Raw genomic sequence first — 26114 nt, 5'->3', positions numbered from 1 at the left:
TCACTATGTGGGCAGTGAGAACTTCAATCAATGATGCTATCAGGATGACAAGAATGGAGCCACTTCTGAATGAATACCACACAAAAATTGCAACAAGTATGATTGATTTCCCATGACTGCTTACTTGACTATTTTCTGTAGATATTTCTGCAGCTTCCATTATTCTAGCATCATTATTTTAGTATAAGGAACTAGGCACTTTAGAGTAGAAAAATATTATGCACAGAGCGTGTAAGCGGATCTCGATTTTCTTGCTTTAACACAAGCAAAGCAAGAGCTGCTTACTTGGCTTCTGTCCCGCTTTGCGCAGCTCTCACTTTGCTTGCTCATCCCTTCAGAGGCATCCTTCAGCTCGCGACCGCAGCTGCAGCCGAGGAATCCCTCTGCCGTCCAGTGCTTTCGCTCCATCAAATGCTCAGACATTTCCCCTTACTTTTTAGGAAGAAAAAAGTGCTTGTTATGGAGCGGAAAATATGGTATTTCCATGGCACAATCTATGTCCATGGCACCATGCCAATGACCATAATACTGTGAGGCATCATCCCAGCTCTATTGTTACACACCCAGTGATTTTCAGATCTAAAGCTTGGCCTTTGTTCACAGGGCCATACATCATCTTCAGAAACAAATGCCCAACAAATTCTTGAATCCTGATCAGCCTACTCTGGTATTCATAACTGAGGCTATGGAAGAAAGAAATCAGCTAAGATGGAAACTTGAGTCTTTCCGGAGCTAAAAGATAAAGGAGACTGTGTGTTTGTGCGTGTGTGTGTGTAAAAGCCTAGTTGTTCTAATCACTCTGGGCAGCTTAGAACATAAAAACCACAGCAACACATCATCAATTAAAAACTTCCTGATGCAGGGTTGCCTTCAGATGTCTTCAGAAAGTTGTGTAGTTATTTATCTATTTGACATCTGATAAGAGGGTGTTCAACGCGGGGGGGGGGGGGCAGTGCTAATGTGGGGCGGGCACCAGACCCAGATTCATAGGTGTGTTGGCTGTTTTCGTTAGATCAGTCACGAATTCCAGCTATCTTTTTGTTTTCTCTACTTTTCTTGCTATAAGTTTAAAATGATTTGCATTATAGGGCTCAAATCTTGGAGCACCCTTTTATAATCATAAAAGAAGTGCCACAGTTTTAATACAGGTAATTTATAGACATTACTCTTTCACATGTAATATTATTTCATGTTTCAGTTAAACACTCGCCTTCCCATTATACTCTTTGATTCTGCCTCTATTAGTGCAAGTTCCCCAAAAAGGGGAATTCTGGGTGTATTACAGGATAGGGCAGGAAACCACTTGTATGTCTTCAAAAACGTAGGACCTTCTGCACACACAGCAGGAGCTGAGCTACTGAGCTAGGGACCCTTCCAAATAATTCATATACAATCCAGCACAATTCTGTGTATATCAATTTAATTTTAATAACATAAGTATTAATGCTTCCTATTACAGACACCTCGTCAGAAACACTGCAACTGTTTTATATGGACTAGTTAGCTTTGTAATGCTTATCAAATCGTTCTGAAAGAGCTCTTAATATATTTCCTGGCCTTTTTTGGTGTTTATCCCGAAGATTTTCAAGTGCAATCTTCGCCTGTTGAAAGAAAACCAGAGGAATACATTGTGTTAGAGGAATAGATTGCAAAATAGGTGTTCACAGTTATTAATATCTGTGAGGAAAAAGCTAAAGGGATCAGAACCAGAGGCAACCCATTTATTCCAGCTATAGAAGCACAATATGTAACTTATTTCTGGGACACACAACTGACTTTGTACACAGAGATGTGTTGCATGAGAGTCCTTGTCTCTCAACCCTCAAAAGTGGCTGCTTCAACATGGAGGTTTGGGCCGGAGCAGCCAAGGCCAGGAAACCCCACTAGGAAACTGCTCATCTCTCAGTGAATCCAGCCCACTCTCTTTATGTTTACCAAGGGCACTGTATGAGATTGGCAGAGAAACAATCAAACATATGTGCCTTGGGCTGCTTGGTACGCAGTAGTTACCTTGCATGGTTGTTACAATGTAGGATAAAAGGAGCGAACCTCAGGACAACCAAGGCATAACCCCTCGCAGAAAGAAATTTCTTATCTGCCCTTTAAACAGGCAATCAATACCTGAAACTTGATGCAGCAAGAAAACAAGCAGAAAGTGCTTGGAGAAGGATCAGGCATACTAAACAACGTTCCCACCCCGTTCCCATTAGCCACCAGGACCTTACATGCACCTCCCCTTAGCCCCCTCCCTTTGGGACTCAGCTTCCCAAGTTTTCCTTGAGGAAGGGGGGAAGTGTAACATCCCCTGCAGGAGCAGGTAGAATAAGTCATGCAATGTAATACCATACAAATAGTATCTGTGTTTGACCTTGTCTTCAGTGAAACGGCATCTCATTTAGGAGCTTGCTGATGCACGAGTAATAACAAATTACAAATTAGCTGCAGGTTCAGAGTTGATAGCTTGGTAGTTGGTCAGGAATTATGGCACCATTTAACAAAGCTGTATCCAATGCTCTCTTAAACACACATCAGTGTGTACATGCAACATATATCAATGTGTACAATGAATTGTCTTCCTCTTAAACCCTCTCCATATCCTCAAAAATTAACACTACAGTGGCTTGGAGGTACCTTATCAGGCAGATTCTGGGGCACATAGTGTAGGGTTGCCATATGTTTGGGAAATCCCAGACTGGTCCTTCTGGGGCCATCTGGGGGGTTTCTTTTTTCAATTTTAAGGAAATATCTGAGTTGTGTGTGCGCTGTTTCGGGCTCCTACGTGAGTGGCTCTGGTTCTGTTTTGTGCATGTGGGCAGTTGGGGTGTGAAAAGGGCAACCCCCCCCCAAAATCTCAACTTTCTGACCAATGGCCCCAAAGAAGCTCAGCTCAACAACTTTTTATGCAATTGACCAAAATTTTCATCAGGAGCAATTAGAATAAGATCTATTATTTGATTATTGATATACCATATTTTTCGCCCTATATGACACACTTTTTCCCCTCCAAAAATGAAGGGGAAATCTGTGTGCGTCCTATGGGGCGAATACAGGCTTTCGCTGAAGCCTGGCGAGCGAGAGAGGTTGGTGCACACCAAGGAAGCTATCCCCCCAGCCCGGCAAGCTCCGGGAGTGATGGAGAAGCTGCGCGCAACTTCGCCATCGCTCTGGGACCCGTTCTGGGGGCTGGGGTCGGGGGAAGCACAGACTTCCCCCCGCCCCCAGCCCTGCTAGCTCCAAGAGCGATGGCAAAGCTGTGCGCAACTTCGCCATCACTCTCGGACTCTCCAGGCTTTGCGCAGCTCTCAGCAAGCGGTGGGAGTTGCCTGCATGCCAAAGCCTGGGCGCGGTGAGCTCAGCGCACCAAGGCTTCAAGCTTTGCACAGCTCTCCTCAAGCTGTGGGAGCCCGTGCTGGGCTCCCACGGCTTGTGAAGAGCTGCCTGTTCTTAGGGCTGGGGTCCGGGGAAGCTTGGGCTTCCCCCGCCCCAGCCCTGCGCCTGGGGGGAAAATAATGTTTTCCCACTTTATTCCCCCCCCTAAAAAACTAGGTGTGCCTTATGGGCCGGTGAGTCCTATGGGGCGAAAAATACGGTAAACCTCCAGAATGTATTTTGTATGCTCAACCCCTAATATAGTGGGAAGAAGAAATCCCATTGCATGAGCAGATCTCTCTTTGTACTGCATAGTCCCCCCCCCCCCATTTAATTAGTTTCAACAAGTTAAGGAGAGGGAAAATTGAGTGATGGGCATAATGCACAAAAGTATATATAATGAACCCTATATCTGGTCATATAGAATGAGGAAATCAATATGTACAATAAAATTTAGACCGGAAAGAGAAACCAAGAGGAAAAGAAATATTCTGCTTTTAAACTTCCAAGTTTAGAGTTAACTTACTCTTTCAGCCAGCTCTACAGCTGTTATATTTGGATCATATGGGATGGGTTCTCCAATAAATGTCCTCAATTTCACTGGAAACCCTCCGTAAATGGGAAGAAGCATACATCGAGTTTTCTCATACAGCCATTTTGTCAGCCCTGTGTATGAAATGGAAGAAGATTCTGAAGGAAAGGGACACCATATCAAATGTGAAATTAGTTGACATTCTCAGGGTTTAGCAATTGCAATAAATAGGAAGAGAGGAAAAGTTAAATAATATGAGTGCTTGGGAAAAGAGATACAGTGGTACCTCGGGTTATGAACACTTCAACTTACTTTTTTTGGGTTATGAACGATTGTAACCTGGAAGTACCGTATTTTTTGCTCTATAACACGCACCAGACCATAACACGCATGTAGTTTTTAGAGGAGGAAAACAAGAAAAAAATATTCTAAATGAAACAGTGGATGTATGATTTTTGTGGTTCATGCTGTGGCCACAGACATGTGATCTGACGGTGAGTTTGGGGTAGCTCAATGCAAAAATACTGAGGATCCATGTGGATCCATGCTAAAATCGCCCTAAAGTCGCAGGGGCGCTGGAAGTCGCAGGGGCGCTGGGGGAGTGAACGGGAAGCAAGAGAAGGAGAACGATGCCTCTCTCTCTCTCTCTCTCTCTCTCTCTCTCTCTCTCTCTCACACACACACACACACACACACACACACACAGAGTATCAATCCCAAAGTCGCAGGAGAGCGCAGGGGTGCTGGGAGAGTGAACGGGAAGCAGGAGGAGGAGAACGATAGCTCAAGCACACACACACACACAGCCCCTACAGTGGTTAATCCAAAATCGGACAGCAAAAAAATGCAGGCAGGGACAGAGAGCACGGGGTTGTTTTAAAGCAGGCAACCCCGCTCTGCTTCTCTACCTCCTCCCCGGCTCGGCTCACTGACAGGAGCCGCTTACACCCACTTTGCTGTTTCAAAGTGAGCCACAGACTGCTCACAACTGCAGCAGATTCCCCCGCCATCCGTAGGCATTTGCTCCATAACACGCACAGACATTTCCCCTTACTTTCTAGGAGGAAAAAACTGTGTTATAGAGTGAAAATTATGGTAAATTCTTGGAGGACTCGCCGCTGCCTGGAAGCAAACCTGGACATTGGTGGGGCCTACAGAGCTCTCAGAGGCCTCTGCGAATGCAGCGAACCAAGCCCCAACATCTGAGGTGCCTGCAGGGCTCCGCGACTGCCAGGAGCCAAGCCCAGACATCCGCGGTGCCTAGAGCAGTTCTGCAAATGCCGGGAGCCAAGCCTCGAAGTCCGAGGTGCCTGCAGGGCTCCGCAAATGCCGGGATCCAAACCCCGACAGCCACTGTGGCTGCAGATGCTCTGCGACTGAGCTCCAGCTGCAGGAGCTCTCTGAGGCCTCCACGAATGCCGGGAGCCAATCCGATTGTGATTGTGGAAGAGGACTCGGAGCCCCCTGCAAACAGTGAGTTTGGAAATAAATTGTAATTTTTTTCATCTAAACTACCGTCTTATTTATTTTATAGTACAGTACATTGATTATTGCCTTCATTTTATGGATCAATGGTCTCGTGAAACAGTAAAATTTGTGTTAAATTGCTGTTTTAGGGGGTGTTTTTTCATCATCTGGAACGGATCAATCCACTTTCCATTACTTTCAATGGGAAAGTCTGCTTCAGGTTAAGAACGTTTCAGGTTAAGTACAGACTGCCAGGAGCCAATTAAGTACTTAACCTGAGGTACCACTGTACAAGATATTCAGTCAGCTCTTGTCATCTCTTTGCAATCAGTCATAAGTTGTGTACAATAGACTACAGAATATGGTATGTTTCCTGTTCAGTTCCCCTCCATGTTAGGGTTGCTCCCACATTTATCGATTATAGCTTTCTGTCAAATCTAATAGAAAACTAAGCAAGTGCATGTTCACTCAGTACTGAGGGGGGCAGCACAGCTTTTGCAGATAAGTGTAAATGGAATAAAATCTATTAAGTAAAGGAAAGGGACCCCTGACCATTAGGTCCAATCGATCCAGTCATTTTATGGATCAATGGTCTCGTGAAACAGTAAAATTTGTGTTAAATTGCTGTTTTAGGGGGTGTTTTTTCATCATCTGGAACGGATCAATCCACTTTCCATTACTTTCAATGGGAAAGTCTGCTTCAGGTTAAGAACGTTTCAGGTTAAGTACAGACTTCCGGAACCAATTAAGTACTTAACCTGAGGTACCACTGTACAAGATATTCAGTCAGCTCTTGTCATCTCTTTGCAATCAGTCATAAGTTGTGTACAATAGACTACAGAATATGGTATGTTTCCTGTTCAGTTCCCCTCCATGTTAGGGTTGCTCCCACATTTATCGATTATAGCTTTCTGTCAAATCTAATAGAAAACTAAGCAAGTGCATGTTCACTCAGTACTGAGGGGGGCAGCACAGCTTTTGCAGATAAGTGTAAATGGAATAAAATCTATTAAGTAAAGGTAAAGGGACCCCTGACCATTAGGTCCAATCGATCCAGTCATTTTATGGATCAATGGTCTCGTGAAACAGTAAAATTTGTGTTAAATTGCTGTTTTAGGGGGTGTTTTTTCATCATCTGGAACGGATCAATCCACTTTCTATTACTTTCAATGGGAAAATCTGCTTCAGCTTAAGAATGCTTCAGGTTAAGTACAGACTTCCAGAACCAATTAAGTACTTAACCTGAGGTTCCACTGTACAAGATATTCAGTCAGCTCTTTGCATTTATCGATTATAGCTTTCTGTCAAATCTACTAGAAAACTAAGCAAGGGCATGTTCACTCAGTACTGAGCCAGGCAGCACAGCTTTTGCAGATAAGTGGACACGGAATAAAATCTATAAGTGAGTAGTAAATAGATATTCTTTTAAAAAGATCATTCTATATTATTAAAATGTATATTGCCTGAGATCTCTTGATCAACCAAGGTATTTAACTTACTTGTCTTTCCAATGGTCCTGTATGCTTCACAAATGTTTTGTGTAAAAATAGGGATGATGGGCTAAAAAAAAAAAAAAAAAGATGAAACAAACATGAAAAGAAAGGCGAGGATTGGATAATTATTTTGTCCCAACCAAGCCTTAATTTTTGTTATGGATTACGAAGAATGCTTCACATTTGTGATTATAATGAGAAGCAACTTATAAATGATAATGTAATTGGCTTTAAAATTCCTGACACATCTATTCAAATATCTCAGATGAAGAAAATTCAGAAGCTGTCCTCCAGATTTTCAGGAATTTAAGGGGGGGGGGAAAGAATTTCCTGGTTTGCCCTGAGGGGGAAAGGAAGCCAGGTTCAGCCAACCGGCCGCTGCTTTTTGGAGTTTGGGGGCAGCTGATAGGCAACGAGCACCCGAAAAAGGTCTTGAATTTCCTACTCAGTGAGCAGCAGATTTCCCAGAAACTAAAACCAAGGAAAAAGGGATTTATTATTCAAGTGTCTTTAGCATTTGGATTAATTTGGCGAATTTCCAGGAGAAAAAAAGGAGAGTCTTCTCTGGAATTGGTGACTATCCTGCATAGGAACCAGATGGCTGAAGCACTGAAGGAAACAAAGAAACTCTGCCATCGGAAATAAAAGGAGGGGGACAGGGACACGAACTTTGAAAACTTTCTTTTTTTTTAAAAAAGCATTCAAACTTTTATACTCCTCCCCCCTGGATTCAACTGGCGGCAACTGTAGCATCTCAGGAACTATTAGCAGACAATTTGGCTTTAATTAAATTAAGGCAAAAAGAGATGCTTTTATGATTTAGATCTATTGCTCAGCGATCTGGTGAAGCAATAAGGGATAAAATAATTGAGGCACCTGCAAATCTTCTTGAGACTCAGAAGCAGAAGGTACATCAAGCTGTTGATCATGCTTTCAGGGTTAAATCCCCGTATGCTAAGAAGAAAACATTTCCAGGAGATTGTTTGGTCTTTTTTTATTCTAGAAATAGCAAAGACTGAGTGCTCCAGACATATTATGAGAAGGATCTTGAAATAGATGATGACTGACAGCATTAAGATAAACTCTGCAGTGTAATATGTTTTGATGGATTCAATAATGGAATACTGAATAGTATAGTTTTTGTAAAATATGCAGGGATTTACGATATGTAAAGGGTTTTTTAAAGCAGTGTTGGGGAGAGCTGTGGCACTCCAGATATCATTTGACCCCCAACAGGATATTTGCTATCCTCAGCTTTTTTGGATGCTGGATCAAGGATGTCAACACATTACGTCTTATCTAGGATAATCGTTAAGGCAATGCAGATTGCACAAAGATCACTCACCACTTTCGCCTCCAAAGCTGCCTGAGCAAAACCTGTGCGTTTACCCCACATTAGGCAGTAATCGTGACTATACAGTGCTTCTCTACCTCCACCAGGTGAAATGCCCATTAAACGGCCTTTCTTCATCATTTTCACAATTTCAGGTTTCTTGTAAGATTTCAACCCGAGCACATAATAAAACATCTGCAGCCCTGAAAAAATAAGCCCCAAATAGAAGAATGCATTTTATGTGAAACTTATTTAGGAAATAGTGTGGATACAATACAAGTGCCATTATTCCAAAGATATTGCACTATTATGGATCACAAGCATAGCTCTCTGCCAACCCATTTTAACTAGGATTTCATGGAGGGGGGCTTTATGCTAATTCCACTTTTGCTCAGTAGGCTTTTTTTGGAAAGCACATTGAGTGGGATTGAGTGCTGAGGTGGGAACTTTTTAGACATGTGTTCCTCAGGTCTGTAATACATTCAAGTTTGCATTATGATAAAAATACAGCTCAAAGTGCCTTGCTGCAGAACCCAAACCTTCAATCCCTTTAGGGTGCAGAGCTTTTGGATATAGTAGATAGACACACACGGGGGGGGGGGGAGAGATACACGAATGGCACAGAGGAGACAATGCTGGTGGAAAACTGCCCCCACCAGCAGAGATTGGTACACAGATATATGGGTGGAGGTTATATGCTTCATTAATTAACCTAGTGGAAAAACTCCAAACAGCACTCTGTGCTACTGGGTCTCTTTGGACTCCTTCCTTCAAATGACCTTTCTGTGATGTCACTGTTTCCTGGGGTGGCTGCTGTGTGCATGCAGAGGAAGATGATGTGGGGGGAGTGGCAGTGGAGGGCCATGAACACTACAGCAAGGTTGCCACATGTGTTTGATTGCAGTGTCACATGGGGGCATAAAAGCTGTGTGTGGCAGTGCTTGATTGGCCATGTGTTTGGGTGGGGCCATGTTTTCTGGGATCTGTGTGGAGATTTGGTTATAGGTTGGACTTGCTATGAAAGCCTCAGACATGTCTTTGGGGCTTCACTTGGGCTTCTGCCCTTTTCCTTAGCTGTAGCTCCTACCCCATCCCAGCTGCCACCCAGTGGTGTCTGAATACAGGGATTTTGCGCAGGTGGTTTGCTAGTGCAGATGCTCCCAAGCAGAATCCCATACTTTGTGTTGTTCTTTCCAGTAAGGAATATCCCATCTTTACTAATGACAGAACTTTGCAAAACTCTTTGTACTTGAGAAAATCATCAACTTAGGCACCCCAAAACCTACGCCTTGCCCTGTTCTGGTATTAAAGCGAACAGCAATTATTACATGAGAGCGTGTAGTCATAGCATAGGAATCAGATGACACATTATCCAGATTCCTCAATTTTTAGATCTCTGAGGAAGAATGTAGACAGAAAAGCATGGCATTTCTTCATGGAGAGCATTTCAGCTGACTCAGTTGTGAATTGGAAATAATTATTCATCCTGCATTTATTCTCTTTTACTAGCAATGACTTGGTGAGAAAGTACCTTCATCTGCACTAACTAAACTATATCACCTGTTGCTGCTATTTTATTTATCAGTTGTTTCTACCTGCTTTCCTGATGTACAGTTTTATATTTTATAGCATTGTTTCATAGCTTATAGCATTGTTTTATGTCATATTTTACATGTTTTATGTGAAAAAGCATGATTTAAATTTAAATAATTTACCTGGTATCCAATACGCGACATGATGCATTAATGAAAAGCATGCTCTCCCCGTCTCTAAAAAATATCTAGCCGCAAAAAAGACATAGCCGATAGACATAACTCCATGATGATAAATAATAATCCCTGGTCCTTTAGGGATATGTTCTATACCAGTAAGTTCATAACCTGAAAATAATACAAAATGCAACAAAGAAATATTGCAACCATTACTGGAGGAAATCAGTGTGTTTCAGAAAGAAAGAAAAAATTAAGATCAGGTTAAAAGCTCTGTTATATGCTTTTGAATTATGAAGCTGGAGGAGACTCTTGAGAGTCCCATGGACTGCAAGAAGATCAAACCTATCCATTCCGAAGGAAATCAGCCCTGAGTGCTCACTGGAAGGACAGATCGTGAAGCTGAGGCTCCAATACCTTGACCACTTCAGGAGAAGAGAAGACCCCCTGGAAAAGTCCCTAATGTTGGGAAACATTGAGGGCACAAGGAGAAGGAGACGACAGAGGACGAGATGGTTGGACAGTGTTCTTGAAGCTACCAGCATGAGTCTGACCGAACCGCGGGAGGCAGTGGAAGACAGGAGTGCCTGGTATGCTCTGGTCCATGGGGTCACGAGGAGTCAGACACCACTAAATGACTAAACAACGACGACAATATGCTCCAGCATTCTGGATGTTAGGTTGTCAACCACACGGATCAAGACTTTCTCTGTGGTGGTCCCTTAATGAATGAAGGGATTTCTCCTCTCATAGAATGTTCCTTCCTTGCTTCCTTTTGAGCACAGGTGATAACATTTTTGCCCAGTCTTTGAGTGAGCTAAAACTGTGTTTTGCTGTTTTAGTCTACTTTAAGCTTTTATATAGGGTTGAGCCCTTGAGACAGTTTAATGTGTTGTTATAGTTATACTAAAGTTTTCTGAGACTTTTTTTAATTTAAAGAGCAGTATACCCCTTCTGTTTGAGAGCTCTGCAGGGCCTGGAGTATATTTCTTCCCCGTCCCAAAGAGCTCCAACTTCAGGCATCTTCAGACCATTCTCTGAATCTCTTTCTACCAAGTGAGAAAGCTGCTTCCTAGACACCTCCCCCCCCTGACCATGCCCTAAGTAGCTACACGGTCTCATCCTTATGGCCCAAACTTGGTTTTAGTCGTGTATTTCTGATTTAAGTTTCAACACTTACAGTAACATGAGACCTGTGGGAAGCACTGAGAACATATAAAGAGTCCTATGGATCAGGCCAAAGGCCTCTGTATTAGGCCATCCTGTTTCCCGCAGTGTCCATCTAAATTGGTAGCCATACCACATCCTGTGCTGGCAAATTCCGTAGTTTGTGTACATACAGTGGTACCTCGGGTTACAGATGCTTCAGGTTACAGACTCTGCTAACCCAGTAATAGTGCCTCAGGTTAACAACTTTGCTTCAGGATGAGAACAGAAATTCGAGGCAGCCTGCTGCAGGAGTGCATTGGAGTCCAGAGATCACAGTTTGACAGCTGGTCAGCCCGGCAACAAATGGAACTGCAAACCCGTTGGGAACTCACTTTTGACCTCCATAGCAACTACAGTGGTACATCAGGTTAAGAGCTTAATTCATTCTGGAGGACCGTTCTTAACCTGAAACTGTTCTTAACCTGAGGTACCACTTTAGCTAATGGGGCCTCCTGCTGCCGCTGCGCCGCCATGGTGCAATTTCTGTTCTCATCCTGAAGCAAAGTTCTGTAACCTGAAGCGTCTGTAACCCGAGGTACCACTGTACATAGTTGCTAATTGTGTCTCTGTGAGGGGTAAAAAACATTCTCCAGGTTTCTTTTGGAGAAGAAGCATACTTAAAATGTGGTTTAAATGTATGGTGTTTATGCAGCCACCAGCTGACCCTTTCTTTTGTAATCTGTCTTTTTAATTTATTTTATCATTTATTGAATTTATATACCACCCTATATCTGGAGGCCTCAGGGGGGTTCACAGAACCGCCTTAGTTTCATACTTCATAAAATGCTTGTTTTTCTTACTACATAAATAAATAGCCATGCCTTTATTTTGATCCTTATGTAGCCAACCCAAATTTGTAGCTGTTGTGACTCTGAGGGGGGTTCAGAGGTCCAGTCCTGATTCTCTGTGGCAACTATTGTTCCAATGCTTCAAGCCTGAAATTCTGATCCTCAGTCCTATGAAATTATAATGACTCATAAGGAAGAATTATTGCTATGAAAGAAACTTTTACTCACCATGCCATATCTTTCCATATATATCTATAATATTAGCAAAAAATTTCCTTGGCTTTTTCCAAATTTTGCTATCAGGACCAGTTTCTTGGTGCTTATTCATCTTCATGTAAACATATAGCCCAAATGAGCAAGCACAGAGAACCAAATATATATCTATCATTAATGAACAAAGCAAAATCAGAAGCTTACGAATCCACCAAGGGTGAACCACTGAGCTCAGGTATTCTTCTAAATAAGGAAAACTAATCAAGTTTTGCAACATTTGAGTAAACCAGCTCATTGTTTCCTGATCTGAAGCACCAAGCGTATGCCAATGAAATAAATATATGAAGTGAAATTTTCTTCAGTTGTGATGCTATTTCCCCCACTGTTTACCTGGAAAACAGAAAATGCAGAACATTGATTTGATCTGCCATCCCAGAAACATTCATGAATACATGAAAATCTCATGCTGCTTAATATTTTCCTAGTTTTCCCCACTTTTTGTTTTGTTTTGTTTTTTGCATTTTCAAAAACCGGAACAGAGAACATGTTTAATCCAACATAGGCATGATGCCTCGAAGTAAAGTTGAAGGTCTGGTAGGGCAAACCTTCTCTTTCTTTTCATCAAGCATAATTTTAAATTTTACTCTGGGCTTCATTCCCTGCTATATGAACCTTAATACTTTTTTGTGCCACTATATGAAATATCAAATATCATTTATAATTGGAAGGGCATACATTTTGATGGCCAAAACAGTGATAGCTTCATTCTCTCCCATATTTCCAAATCTTTCTTTCTTTCTAAGCTTTTTCATAGTTGTCTTGATAGATATTTTGTTTTTTATTGTTAACCAAATCCCCAGATATTTTATTTTTGTTTCTATTTCCCACCCACATTCCGATTCAATGTCTTTCTTTCTTTGATTATTCTTTATTTTTTTAGCAGCATCTTGATTTTCCCTTTATTTTGTTTGCAGCCAGCCAATTTTACAAATCTACTTATCTCTTCTGTCACCTCCAGTATGCTCATTCTGGGTTGTTCTAAGGTTAATACGATGTCATCCGCGAATGCTTTCAATTTGTAATTTTGCTGGCCCACTGTTATTCCATTGATCTTATTGTTAATCCTGATCTTTTGAGCCAGTACTTCTAATATTAATATAAATAACAGCGGGGACATTGAGCAACCTTGCCTCATCCCTTTATAATTATACCTTTTTCTGATGTGTTGTTTACAATTATATTGGCCATCTGCTCATTATAGATTGATTTTATACTTTTTGTAAAGGTCTCCACAAACCCCACTGCTGGAGTATTAAGGAAAGTGAGAAAGGGTCACTTCTCCAAGAGCCCGGCAAGGCCCTCTGCAGCCGCAGATATATCATGTGATGTATTGAGATATTGTGGCATTTAGCTGGTAATATATTGTGATGTTATAAACCTGATATTGCCCAGCCCTAAAGCACATTGAAAGACAGACAGCATCTCTCTCTCTCTCTCTCTCTCTCTCTCTCTCTCTCTCTCTCTCTGCTGATGCCTGCACAGGAAGTGACATATAGCACAACTACTAGCACATTTGCAAATGAAGAAGGGTCCAGTATGGTTTCAAATAGAATGAGAGACTTTGATGAGATTCCTGCATTGCAGGGGGTTGACTAGATGACCCTTGGAACCCTTCCAAATCTACACTTTATGATTATCTGAACAAAAACTTTTACTTACATTCCTGGTAAGCCTAAATTGCCTTTAATTCAGTCACCTCTCTCTGGAAGCAGCAGAAGTCTTGTCTGGTGCGGTGCACTTTTTCGTTGGCTAATTTCCACCCCTATGTAGACATGTCTCTTTATGTGGCAGTTTAAAGAGACTCTGATGGGTGTGCCATCTGAAAAAGGAAATGAAGCATTGTGAAAAAAGAGGGAGTGCTTAGAGTGCCTGCTACGTGGAAGTTGTGGCCATTTGTAATTAAGGATGAGATTAAGGATGAGATCACATCTACAATAGCAGTCATATTGCGCGATAAAATATTGGGTCACAGAAAACCAGTTATTGACTAAGGAGTAAAGGTAAGAATTGTGACAAGATATGCATGTAAAAGGATCATCCTGCAATACGTAAACCTTAGTAACATGTCATGTGTATTGAATTCTAGCACTGTAAAAGCTCTTCGATTGGACCTGCCATTTAATTCTACAGCAGCATGTGTATGTGGATTTCATCAACACCTACTAGGTTTGAATACTGAATCTCAAGTAATCATCCTCAGCAATCAATCCTACTCTAATAAACTTGACCAGCTACTTGTGCTCTAGGCATTGTCTAAGATCTCCAATACCATCTGCCATGCTGATTTTTCTGCAGGCAGCTCATCAAAAAGCTTCTTCACTCGTTGCTCCTTCAGTATGCTTTGCTTTCTCAGGAGCTCCAGAAATTCCAGGTTGACATGCTTTGACATCAAAGGGTCTCTGGCTTTCGGTACCTGTCCAATATTGTCAGGTGGGGGTGGAGGATCCATGTCCAGCATGCATTCGTCAGTTATGTCAGAGCAATACTGTAATCACATACACATATGGTGGTCTTAACGTTTATTTCTCAAAAATACATGAAAGTGATATGAAAGTAGCCAAGACAAATGTGCCACAGAAGCCCACCAACCCTTGCAAAGGCCAAATAGGTAAAGGTTCTTTTGGCATGTGGGTGGAGGAAATAAAAAGGCACCTGTTAGGATGGGTAGTGCAGAAGGCAGTAATGCCAATAAGAAGAAAACCCAGAGCCACTGATTGTACTTATGCCCCCAGTCCTCGTCTCTGCTGAGTACTACAATGGCAACAGGAATTGAGGAGGAGGAAACTGCCAGGCAGTGGCATCCCCATGTCATAAGTGTGAAGGCAGACAGGAAGGGCCTGGCACAGAGCAGATTGCCATTTTATCAGTTTTCATTGCACAGCCTGAATTTGGCTCATCAACCCTAATGCAACAGCTCCCACTGGTCAAATGGACCCTTTATCTACAGTCTATCTCAACACCTGAATGTTTTAGACCTAATGGCTTTGGACAGGGAAGCAACTAAGAAAATGAGAGATTGCAAAGGACTAGAAGGATCAATTCTCTTTTATCTTTTTATCATTTAGCTATTCCTTCCTTTCCTTGGTACAGCCTATTAAGGAGAAGCTATCTGCTTCTCCAATATGGAGGTAAGATGGCAGTGAAGGCAGCAGAAAGAATATGGGAAATGACTGCTACAAAATTTTACAACTGGGATAAATCATTCCTGATATTCAGATATATGACTGGGGCAAGGGGGTTATTTTTTTGTAATCCAAAAGCTGAGGGTTTTGTGGGGGGAACAAACCAGTGTATTGCATGACTTCTACTTATCTGGAGGTAGAGGGAAAGTGGGGAAGATAGTGGCAAGGTGGGTGTGGTTTAAACACATCAATGGATCCACTCCACTGATCCTGCTTGTTTGTTTATACCATGCTGACCTCGCTTCCAACTTGCGTTTCCCTCTCTACCTCCTGTTAAGCAGCAGCAATGTAACCAGTCGGAGGTCAGGTGAGCAGCTGTGCCCCATCACACCCTGCCACTGCTGTAACCCATCATTGTGCAATGCAGTGGCATGTAAGAAAATGTGTCCTGCGGTTGCTGTGTCTCCTTAATTGCTAGGTACACCGACACCTCCAACTAAGCTGGTGTGATTTTGAAATGGGCTGGCACACCCCATTAAGGTGTTATCCACCCTGCATTGTTGAAACTATCACTATGTGGGCAGTGAGAACTTCAATCAATGATGCTATCAGGATGACAAGAATGGAGCCACTTCTGAATGAATACCACACAAAAATTGCAACAAGTATGATTGATTTCCCATGACTGCTTACTTGACTATTTTCTGTAGGTATTTCTGCAGCTTCCATTATTCTAGCATCATTATTTTAGTAAAAGGAACTAGGCACTTTGAGGAATTTTGTCAAAATCAGGATATGAATCTAAATAAAATAAATAAACCATTTAAAGATTAAGAAGCATACTGTGACCAAATTTTTACTGTATTTTTCGCTCCATAAGATGTACCTGACCATAAGACACACCTAGTTTTTAGAGGAGGAAAAAAAGTAGAAAAATATTATGCACAGAGCGTGTAAGCAGATCTCGATTTTCTTGCTTTAACACAAGCAAAGCAAGAGCTGCGTACATGGCTTCTGTTTCGCTTTGCGCAGCTCTCACTTTGCTGGCTCATCCCTTCAGAGGCATCCTTCAGCTCGCGACTGCAGCCGCAGCCAAGGGATCCCTCTGCCGTCCAGTGCTTTGGAAGAAAGAAATCAGCTAAGATGGGAACTTGAGTCTTTCAGGAGCTAAAAGATAAAGGAGATAGTGTGTGTGTAAAAGCCTGGTTGAAGCAGTCACTCTGGGCAGCTTAGAACATAAAAACCACAGCAACACATCATCAATTAAAAACTTCCTGATGCAGGGTTGCCTTCAGATGTCTTCAGAAAGTTGTGTAGTTATTTATCTATTTGACATCTGATAAGAGGGTGTTCAACACGGGGGGGGGGGGGGCAGTGCTAATATGGGGCGGGCACCAGACCCAGATTCATAGTTGAGTTGGCTGTTTTCGTTAGATCAGTCACGAATTCCAGCTATCTTTTTGTTTTCTCTACTTTTCTTGCTATAAGTTTAAAATGATTTGCATTATAGGGCTCAAATCTTGGTGCACCCTTTTATAATCATAAAAGAAGTGCCACTGTTTTAATACAGGTAATTTATAGACATTACTCTTTCACATGTAATATTATTTCATGTTTCAGTTAAACACTCGCCTTCCCGTTATACTCTTTGATTCTGCCTCTACTAGTGCAAGTTCCCCAAAAAGGGGAATTCTGGGTGTATTACAGGATAGGGCAGAAAAGCACTTGTACGTCTTCAAAAACGTAGGACCTTCTGCACACAAAGCAGGTGCTGAGCTACTGAGCTAGGGACCCTTCCAAATAATTCATATACAATCCAGCACAATTCTATGTATATCAATTTAGCTTTAATAACATAAGTATTAATGCTTCCTATTACAGACACCTCATCAGAAACACTGCAACTGTTTTATATGGACTAGTTAGCTTTGTAATGCTTATCAAATCGTTCTGAAAGAGCTCTTAATATATTTCCTGGCCTTTTTTGGTGTTTATCCCGAAGATTTTCAAGTGCAATCTTCGCCTGTTGAAAGAAAACCAGAGGAATACATTGTGTTAGAGGAATAGATTGCAAAATAGGTATTCACAGTTATTAATATCTGTGAGGAGAAAGCTAAAGGGATCAGAACCAGAGGCAACCCATTTATTCCAGCTATAGAAGCACTATATGTGGCTTCTTTCTGGAATACACAACTGACTTTGTACACAGAGATGTGTTGCATGAGAGTCCTTGTCTCTCAACCCTCAAAAGCGGCTTCTTCAACATGGAGGTTTGGGCCAGAGCAGCCAGGGTGAGGAACCCCCACTAGGAAACTGCTCATCTCTCAGTGAATCCAGCCCACTCTCTTTATGTTTACCAAGGGCACTGTATGAGATTGGCAGAGAAACAATCAAACATATGTGCCTTCAGCTGCTTGGTGCACAGTAGTTACCTTGCATGGTTGTTACAATGTAGGATAAAAGGAGCGAACCTTAGGGCAACCAAGGCATAACCCCTTGCAGAAAGAAAACAGGCAATAAACAGGCAATCAATACCTGAAACTTGATGCAGCAAGAAAACAAGCAGAAAGTGCTTGGAGAAGGATCAGGCATACTAAACAATGTTCCCACCCCATTCCCATTAGCACCAGGACCTTACATGCACCTCCCCTTAGCCCCCTCCCTTTGGGACTCAGCTTCCCAAGTTTTCCTTGAGGAAGGGGGGAAGTGTAACATCCCCTGCAGAAGCAGGTGGAATAAGTCATGCAATGAAATACCATACAAATGGTATCTGTGTTTGACATTGTATTCAGTGAAATACAATGTGTTGCAGGTTTAGAGTTGATAGCTTGGTAGTTGGTCAGGAATTATGGCACCGTTTAACAAAGCTGTATCCAATGCTCTCTTAAACACACATCAGTGTGTACATGCAACATATATCAACGTGTACAATGAATTGTCTTCCTCTTCAACCCTCTCCATATCCTCAAAAATTAGCACTACAGTGGCTTGGAGGTACCTTGTCAGGCAGATTCTGGGGCACATAGTGTAGGGTTGCCATATGTTTGGGAAATCCCAGACTGGTCCTTCTGGGGCCATCTGGGGGGTTTCTTTTTTCAATTTTAAGGAAATATCCGAGTTGGGGGGGGGAATTTGTGTGCGTGCTGTTTCGGGCTCCTACGTGAGTGGCTCTGGTTCTGTTTTGCGCATGTGGGCAGTTGGGGTGTGAAAAGGGCACCCCCCCCCCAAATCTCAACTTTCTGACCAATGGCCCCAAAGAAGCTCAGCTCAACAACTTTTTATGCAATTGACCAAAATTTTCATCAGGAGCAATTAGAATAAGATCTATTATTTGATTATTGATATACCATATTTTTCAACCTATAGGACGCACTTTTTCCCCTCCGAAAATGAAGGGGAAATCTGTCTGCGTCCTATGGGGCGAATACAGGCTTTCGCTGAAGCCTGGCGAGCGAGAGAGGTTGGTGCACACCGACCCCTCTCGCTCTCCAGGCTTCAGGAAGCTATCCCCCCAGCCCGGCAAGCTCCGGGAGTGATGGAGAAGCTGCGCGCAACTTCGCCATCGCTCTGGGACCCGTTCTGGGGGCTGGGGTCAGGGGAAGCTTGGGCTTCCCCAGCTCCACAAGCTCCAAGAGCAATGGCGAAGCTGCGCGCAACTTTGCCATCACTCTCGGACCCGTTCTGGGGGCTGGGGTCGGGGGAAGCACAGACATCCCCCCACCCCAGCCCCGCAAGCTCCGGGAGCAATGGCGAAGCTGCGCACAACTTCGCCATCGCTCTGGGACCCATTCTGGGGGCTGAGGTCGGGGGAAGCTCCGGCTTCCCCCGCCCCCAGCCCTGCTAGCTCCAAGAGCGATGGCAAAGCTGTGCGCAACTTCGCCATCATTCTCGGACTCTCCAGGCTTTGCGCAGCTCTCCGCAAGCGGTGGGAGCCCGGCGCTGGGCTCCCACGGCTTGCGGAGAGTTGCCTGCATGCCAAAGCCTGGGCGCGGTGAGCTCAGCGCACCAAGGCTTCAAGCTTTGCACAGCTCTCCTCAAGCTGTGGGAGCCCGTACTGGGCTCCCACGGCTTGTGAAAAGCTGCCTGTTCTTGGGGCTGGGGTCCGAGGAAGCTTGGGCTCCCCCCGCCCCAGCCCTGCGCCTGGGGGGAAAATAATGTTTTCCCACTTTATTTCCCCCCCAAAAAACTAGGTGCGCCTTATGGGCCGGTGCGTCCTATGGGGCGAAAAATACGGTAAACCTCCAGAATGTATTTTGTATGCTCAGCCCTAATATAGTGGGAAGAAGAAATCCCATTGCATGAGCAGATCAATCTTTGTACTGCATAGTTTCCCCCCATTTAATTAGTTTCAAAAAGTTAAGGAGAGGGAAAATTGAGTGATGGGGATAATGCAAAAAAGTATATATAATGAACCCTATATCTGGTCATATAGAATGAGGAAATCAATATGTACAATAAAATTTAGAGCTGAAAGAGAAACCAAGAGGAAAAGAAATATTCTGCTTTTAAACTTCCAAGTTTAGAGTTAACTTACCTTTTCAGCCAGCTCTACAGCTGTTATATTTGGATCATATGGGATGGGTTCTCCAATAAATGTCCTCAATTTCACTGGAAACCCTCCGTAAATGGGAAGAAGCATACATCGAGTTTTCTCATACAGCCATTTTGTCAGCCCTGTGTATGAAATGGAAGAAGATTCTGAAGGAAAGGGACACCATATCAAATCTGAAATTAGTTGACATTCTCAGGGTTTAGCAATGCATTAATGAAAAGCATGCTCTCCCCGTCTCTAAAAAATATCTAGCCGCAAAAAAGACATAGCCGATAGACATAACTCCATGATGATAAATAATAATCCCTGGTCCTTTAGGGATATGTTCTATACCAGTAAGTTCATAACCTGAAAATAATACAAAATGCAACAAAGAAATATTGCAACCATTACTGGAGGAAATCAGTGTGTTTCAGAAAGAAAGAAAAAATTAAGATCAGGTTAAAAGCTCTGTTATATGCTTTTGAATTATGAAGCTGGAGGAGACTCTTGAGAGTCCCATGGACTGCAAGAAGATCAAACCTATCCATTCTGAAGGAAATCAGCCCTGAGTGCTCACTGGAAGGACAGATCGTGAAGCTGAGGCTCCAATACTATGGACACTTCATGAGAAGAGAAGACTCCCTGGAAAAGTCCCTGATGTTGGGAAACATTGAGGGCACAAGGAGAAGGAGACGACAGAGGACGAGATGGTTGGACAGTGTTCTTGAAGCTACCAGCATGAGTCTGACTGAACCGTGGGAGGCAGTGGAAGACAGGAGTGCCTGGTATGCTCTGGTCCATGGGGTCACGAGGAGTCAGACACCACTAAATGACTAAACAACAATGACAATATGCTCCAGCATTCTGGATGCTAGGTTGTCATCCACACGGATCAAGACTTTCTCTGTGGTGGTCCCTTAATGAATGAAGGGATTTCTCCTCTCATAGAATGTTCCTTCCTTGCTTCCTTTTGAGCACAGGTGATAACATTTTTGCCCAGTCTTTGAGTGAGCTAAAACTGTGTTTTGCTATTTTAGTCTACTTTAAGCTTTTATATAGGGTTGAGCCCTTGAGACAGTTTAATGTGTTGTTATAGTTATACTAAAGTTTTCTGAGACTTTTTTAATTTAAAGAGTAGTATCCCCCTTCAGTTTGAGAGCGATCCAGGGCCTGGAGTATATTTCTTCCCCGTCCCAAAGAGCTCCAACTTCAGGCATCTTCAGACCATTCTCTGAATCTCTTTCTACCAAGTGAGAAAGCTGCTTCCTAGACACACACCCCCCTGACCATGCCCTAAGTAGCTACATGGTCTCATCCTTATGGCCCAAACTTGGTTTTAGTCGTGTATTTCTGATTTAAGTTTCAACACTTACAGTAACATGAGACCTGTGGGAAGCACTGAGAACATATAAAGAGTCCTATGGATCAGGCCAAAGGCCTCTGTATTAGGCCATCCTGTTTCCCGCAGTGTCCATCTAAATTGGTAGCCATACCACATCCTGTGCTGGGAAATTCCGTAGTTTGTGTACATACAGTGGTACCTCGGGTTACAGATGCTTCAGGTTACAGACTCTGCTAACCCAGTAATAGTGCCTCAGGTTAACAACTTTGCTTCAGGATGAGAACAGAAATTCGAGGCAGCCTGCTGCAGGAGTGCATTGGAGTCCAGAGATCACAGTTTGACAGCTGGGTCAGCCCGGCAACAAATGGAACTGCAAACCCGTTGGGAACTCACTTTTGACCTCCATAGTAACTACAGTGGTACATCAGGTTAAGAAATTACCATATTTTTTGCACCATAACACTCACTTTTCTCCTCCTAGAAAGTAAGGGGAAATGTCTGTGCGTGTTATGGAGCGAATGCCTGCGGGTGGCGGGGGGGATCTGCTGCAGTTGTGAGCAGAGGATCCATGGTTCCCCTTCCTTCCCTCCTCCGTGGTTACAAAGCATGGATCCACATGGATCCTCAGGATTTTTGCATTGGGCTACTCCAAACTCACTGTCAGATCACATGTCTGTGGTCACAGCATGAACCACAAAAATCATATATCCACTATTTCATTTAGAATATTTTTTTTTTGTTTTCTTCCTCTAAAAACTATGTGCGTGTTATGGTCTGGTGCGTGTTATAGAGCAAAAAATGCGGTAATTCATTCTGGAGGTCCATTCTTAACCTGAAACTGTTCTTAACCTGAGGTACCACTTTAGCTAATGGGGCCTCCTGCTGCCGCTGCACCGCCATGGTGCAATTTCTGTTCACATCCTGAAGCAAAGTTCTGTAACCTGAAGCGTCTGTAACCCGAGGTACCACTGTAGATAGTTGCTAATTGTGTCTCTGTGAGGTGTAAAAAACATTCTCCAGGTTTCTTTTGGAGAAGAAGAGTACTTAAAATGTGGTTTAAATGTATGGTGTTTATGCAGCCACCAGCTGACCCTTTCTTTTGTAATCTGTCTTTTTAATTTATTTTATCATTTATTGAATTTATATACCACCCTATACCTGGAGGCCTCAGGGCGGTTCACAGAACCGCCTTAGTTTCATACTTCATAAAATGCTTTGTTTTTCTTATTACATAAATAAATAGTCATGCCTTTATTTTGATCCTTATGTAGCCAACCCAAACTTGTAGCTGTTGTGACTCTGAGGGGGGTTCAGAGGTCCAGTCCTGATTCTCTGTGGCAACTATTGTTCCAGTGCTTCAAGCCTGAAATTCTGATCCTCAGTCCTATGAAATTATAGTGACTCATAAGAAAGAATTATTGCTATGAAAGAATCACTCACCATGCCATATCTTTCCATATATATCTATAATATTAGCAAAAAATTTCCTTGGCTTTTCCCAAATTTTGCTATCAGGACCAGTTTCTTGGTGCTTATTCATCTTCATGTAAACATATAGCCCAAATGAGCAAGCACAGCCAACCAAATATATATCTATCATTAAGGAACAAAGCAAAATCAGAAGCTTACGAAACCACCAAGGGTGAACCACTGAGATCAGGTATTCTTCTAAATAAGGAAAACTAATCAAGTTTTGCAACATTAGAGTAAACCAGCTCATTGTTTCCTGATCTGAAGCACCAAGCGTATGCCAATGAAATAAATATATGAAGTGAAATTTTCTTCAGTTGTGATGCTATTTCCCCCACTGTTTACCTGGAAAACAGAAAATGCAGTACATTGGTTTGATCTGTCATCCCAGAAACATTCATGAATACATCAAAATCTCATGCTGCTTAATATTTTCCTAGTTTTCCCCACTGTAACTTGCCAAGTTACCATATTGTGTTTCCAACGTCCATCATGGAGATTTACAAAATTACAAATATATGACTCCATCATTTATCTGTTGTAAACCAAGCTGGTTTTGTTCCACTGCTGAAGGTTTTTGTTTGTTTTGTTTTGTTTTTTTGCATTTTCAAAAACAGGAACAGAGAGCATCTTTTATCCAACATAGGCATGATGCCTTGAAGTAAAGTTGAAGGTCTGGCAGGGCAAACCTCCTCTTTCTTTTCATCAATCATAATTTTAAACTTTACTCTGGGATTCATTCCCTGCCATATGAACCTTAATACTTTTTTCTGCCACTCTATGAAACATCAGATATCATTTATAATTGGAAGGACATTCATTTTGATGGCCAAAACAGTGATAGCTGAATTCTCTCCCATATTTCCAAATCTTTCTTTCTTTCCAAGCTTTTACATAGTTGTCTTGATAGATATTATGTTTTCTATTGTTAACCAAATCCCCAGATATTTTATTTTTGTTTCTATTTCCCACCCACATTCCGATTCAATGTCTTTTTTCTTTGATTATTCTTTATTTTTTTAGCAGCATCTTGATTTTCCCTTTATTTTGTTTGCAGCCAGCCAATTTTACAAATTTACTTATCTCTTTTGTCACCTCCAGTATGCTCATTCTGGGTTGTTCTAAGGTTAATACGATGTCATCCGCGAATGCTTTCAATTTGTAATTTTGCTGGCCCACTGTTATTCCATTGATTTTATTGTTAATCCTGATCTTTTGAGCCAGTACTTCTAATATTAATATAAATAACAGTGTGGCCATTGAGGAACCTTGCCTCATCCCTTTATAATTATACCTTTTTCTGATGTGTTGTTTACAATTATATTGGCCGTCTGCTCATTATAGATTGATTTTATACTTTTTGTAAAGGTCTCCACAAACCCCACTGCTGGAGTATTAAGGAAAGTGAGAAAGGGTCACTTCTCCAAGAGCCCGGCAAGGCGCTCTGCAGTCGCAGATATATCATGTGATGTATTGAGATATTGTGGTATTTAGGTGGTAATATATTATGATGTTATAAACCTGATACTGCCCAGCCCTAAAGCACACTGAAAGACAGACAGCATTTCTCTCTCTCTCTCTCTCTCTCTCTCTCTCTCTCTCTCTGCTGATGCCTGCACAGGAAGTGACAAATAGCACAACTACCAGCACATTTGCAAATGAAGCAGGGTCCAGTATGGTTTCAAATAGAATGAGAGACTTTGATGAGATTACTGCATTGCAGGGGGTTGACTAGATGACCCTTGGAACCCTTCCAAATCTACACTTTATGATTATCTGAACAAAAACTTTTACTTACATTCCTGGTAAGCCTAAATTGCCTTTAATTCAGTCACCTTTCTCTTGAAGCAGCAGAAGTCTTGTCTGGTGCACTTTTTTGTAGGCTAATTTCCACCCCTATGGCAACATGTCCCTTTATGTGGCTGTTTAAAGAGACTCTGATGGGTGTGCCATCCGAATGAAGAAACGAAGCATTGTGAAGAAGAGGGACGGCTTGTGGAGGCTGATTCTTGGAAGTTGTGGCCATTTGTAATTAAGGATAACTGATGAAATCACATCTACAATAGCAGTCATATTGCGCGATAAAATATTTGGTCACAGAAAACCAGTTATTGACTAAGGAGTAAAGGTAAGAATTGTGACAAGATATGCATGTAAAAGGATCATCCTGCAATACGTAAACCTTAGTAACATGTCATGTTTACAATATTGAATCCTAGCACTGTAAAAGTTCTTCCATTGGACCTGCCATTTAGTTCTACAATTATTTAGTATAATTAGGTCTTTAACGTCCCTCGAGGGACAGCCAAATTTAAATAACAATTTGACACACAGCTGTGAGGCATTTGCGAGCTTTTTTGCGGAGAAGTTCTTTTTGCTCCGCCATGACCTCCCTGCCAATTTGGATACAATAAAGGAACTGGAGGCCCCTCGACTGTCTTTGGGCCCAGTATTGGACCACTTCGACCGGATATCCCCAGCCGATGTGGACAGACTCCTCCGAGCTGGAAAGCCCACCACCTGTCCTCTTGAAAACCCAGCCAGATGGGCGGGGTATAAATAATAAATTATTATTATTATTATTGACCTGTGCCCATCTTGGCTGATTAGAGCGTGTCCAGACAAGGTGTGGGCCCCCCTAGGGGATATCATCAATTTGTCCCTTGGCACATGGACATTCCCAGGGGAACTGAAGGAGGCAGTGGTGCGCCCGCTCTTAAAGAAAACATCATTAGATCCTTTAGATTTAACCAATTACCGCCCGGTTTCGAATCTTGGGTAAGGTGATTGAGAGAGCGGTTGCTGAACAGCTTGGTGGGTTTCTGGATGAATCATCGGCTCTGGATCCATTCCAGTCCGGCTTCCGTGCTGGTCATGGGACTGAGACGGCTCTGGTCGCCCTAACAGATGATCTCCATAGGCAGCTAGATCGAGGCGGGTCGGGGCTGCTGATTCTTCTAGACCTGTCAGCAGCCTTCGACATGGTCGATCATGAACTCCTGGACCACCGCCTTGCCGACGTGGGGGTTCAGGGCACAGTCCTTCAATGACTGTGCTTGTTTCTCTCTGGTCGGGGACAGAGGGTGGCGCTTGGGGGGGAATTGTCATCGCGCCACTCCTTGGTGTGTGGAGTGCCTCAGGGTGCGATACTCTCCCCGATGCTTTTCAACATCTTTATGCGCCCCTTTGCCCAGCCTGTCCGGAGTTTTGGGCTGGGTTGCCATCAGCATGCTGATGACACCCAACTCTATCTGTTGATGGATGGCCATCCTGACTCAGCCCCAGACACACTGTTCAGATGTTTGGATGCTGTGGCTGGATGGTTACGTGGGAGCTGGTTGAAGCTAAATCCTTCGAAAGCAGAGGTCCTGTGGCTGGGACGGGACTATATGGGATGGGGGGGGGCAACTCCCATCTCTTGCAGGGGTGCAATTAATGCCAGCACCGTCCGCTAAGAGTTTGGGTGTAATCTT

The 26114-nt window shown here is 42.8% G+C and overlaps 2 protein-coding genes across 2 annotated transcripts; both read right to left on the bottom strand.

Moving 5' to 3' along the window:
- Positions 1 to 1403: 1403 nt before the first annotated feature.
- LOC310713599 (DGAT1/2-independent enzyme synthesizing storage lipids-like) lies at positions 1404 to 13990 on the bottom strand. The gene is made up of 7 exons (XM_083518033.1): positions 13833 to 13990; positions 12129 to 12503; positions 9910 to 10074; positions 8207 to 8397; positions 6868 to 6928; positions 3896 to 4035; positions 1404 to 1601 (listed from the first exon to the last, which is right to left on the bottom strand). Exons 2-7 carry the CDS (start codon positions 12406 to 12408, stop codon positions 1497 to 1499), a joined length of 942 nt encoding a protein of 313 aa, XP_083374159.1. The 5' UTR covers positions 12409 to 12503; positions 13833 to 13990; the 3' UTR covers positions 1404 to 1496.
- A 3130-nt stretch (positions 13991 to 17120) lies between these two features.
- On the bottom strand, positions 17121 to 24615 carry LOC310713813 (DGAT1/2-independent enzyme synthesizing storage lipids-like). The gene is made up of 5 exons (XM_083518381.1): positions 24440 to 24615; positions 22612 to 22986; positions 20052 to 20195; positions 19830 to 19969; positions 17121 to 17318 (listed from the first exon to the last, which is right to left on the bottom strand). The coding sequence occupies exons 2-5, from the start codon at positions 22889 to 22891 to the stop codon at positions 17214 to 17216; spliced, it is 669 nt and encodes a 222-aa protein (XP_083374507.1). The 5' UTR covers positions 22892 to 22986; positions 24440 to 24615; the 3' UTR covers positions 17121 to 17213.
- Positions 24616 to 26114: the final 1499 nt, after the last annotated feature.

The sequence above is a fragment of the Podarcis liolepis genome, assembly GCF_965112155.1.
Source record: "Podarcis liolepis genome assembly, chromosome: 8".
Lineage (NCBI taxonomy): Eukaryota > Metazoa > Chordata > Lepidosauria > Squamata > Lacertidae > Podarcis > Podarcis liolepis.
This window is presented reverse-complemented; position numbering and strand designations above follow the sequence as displayed.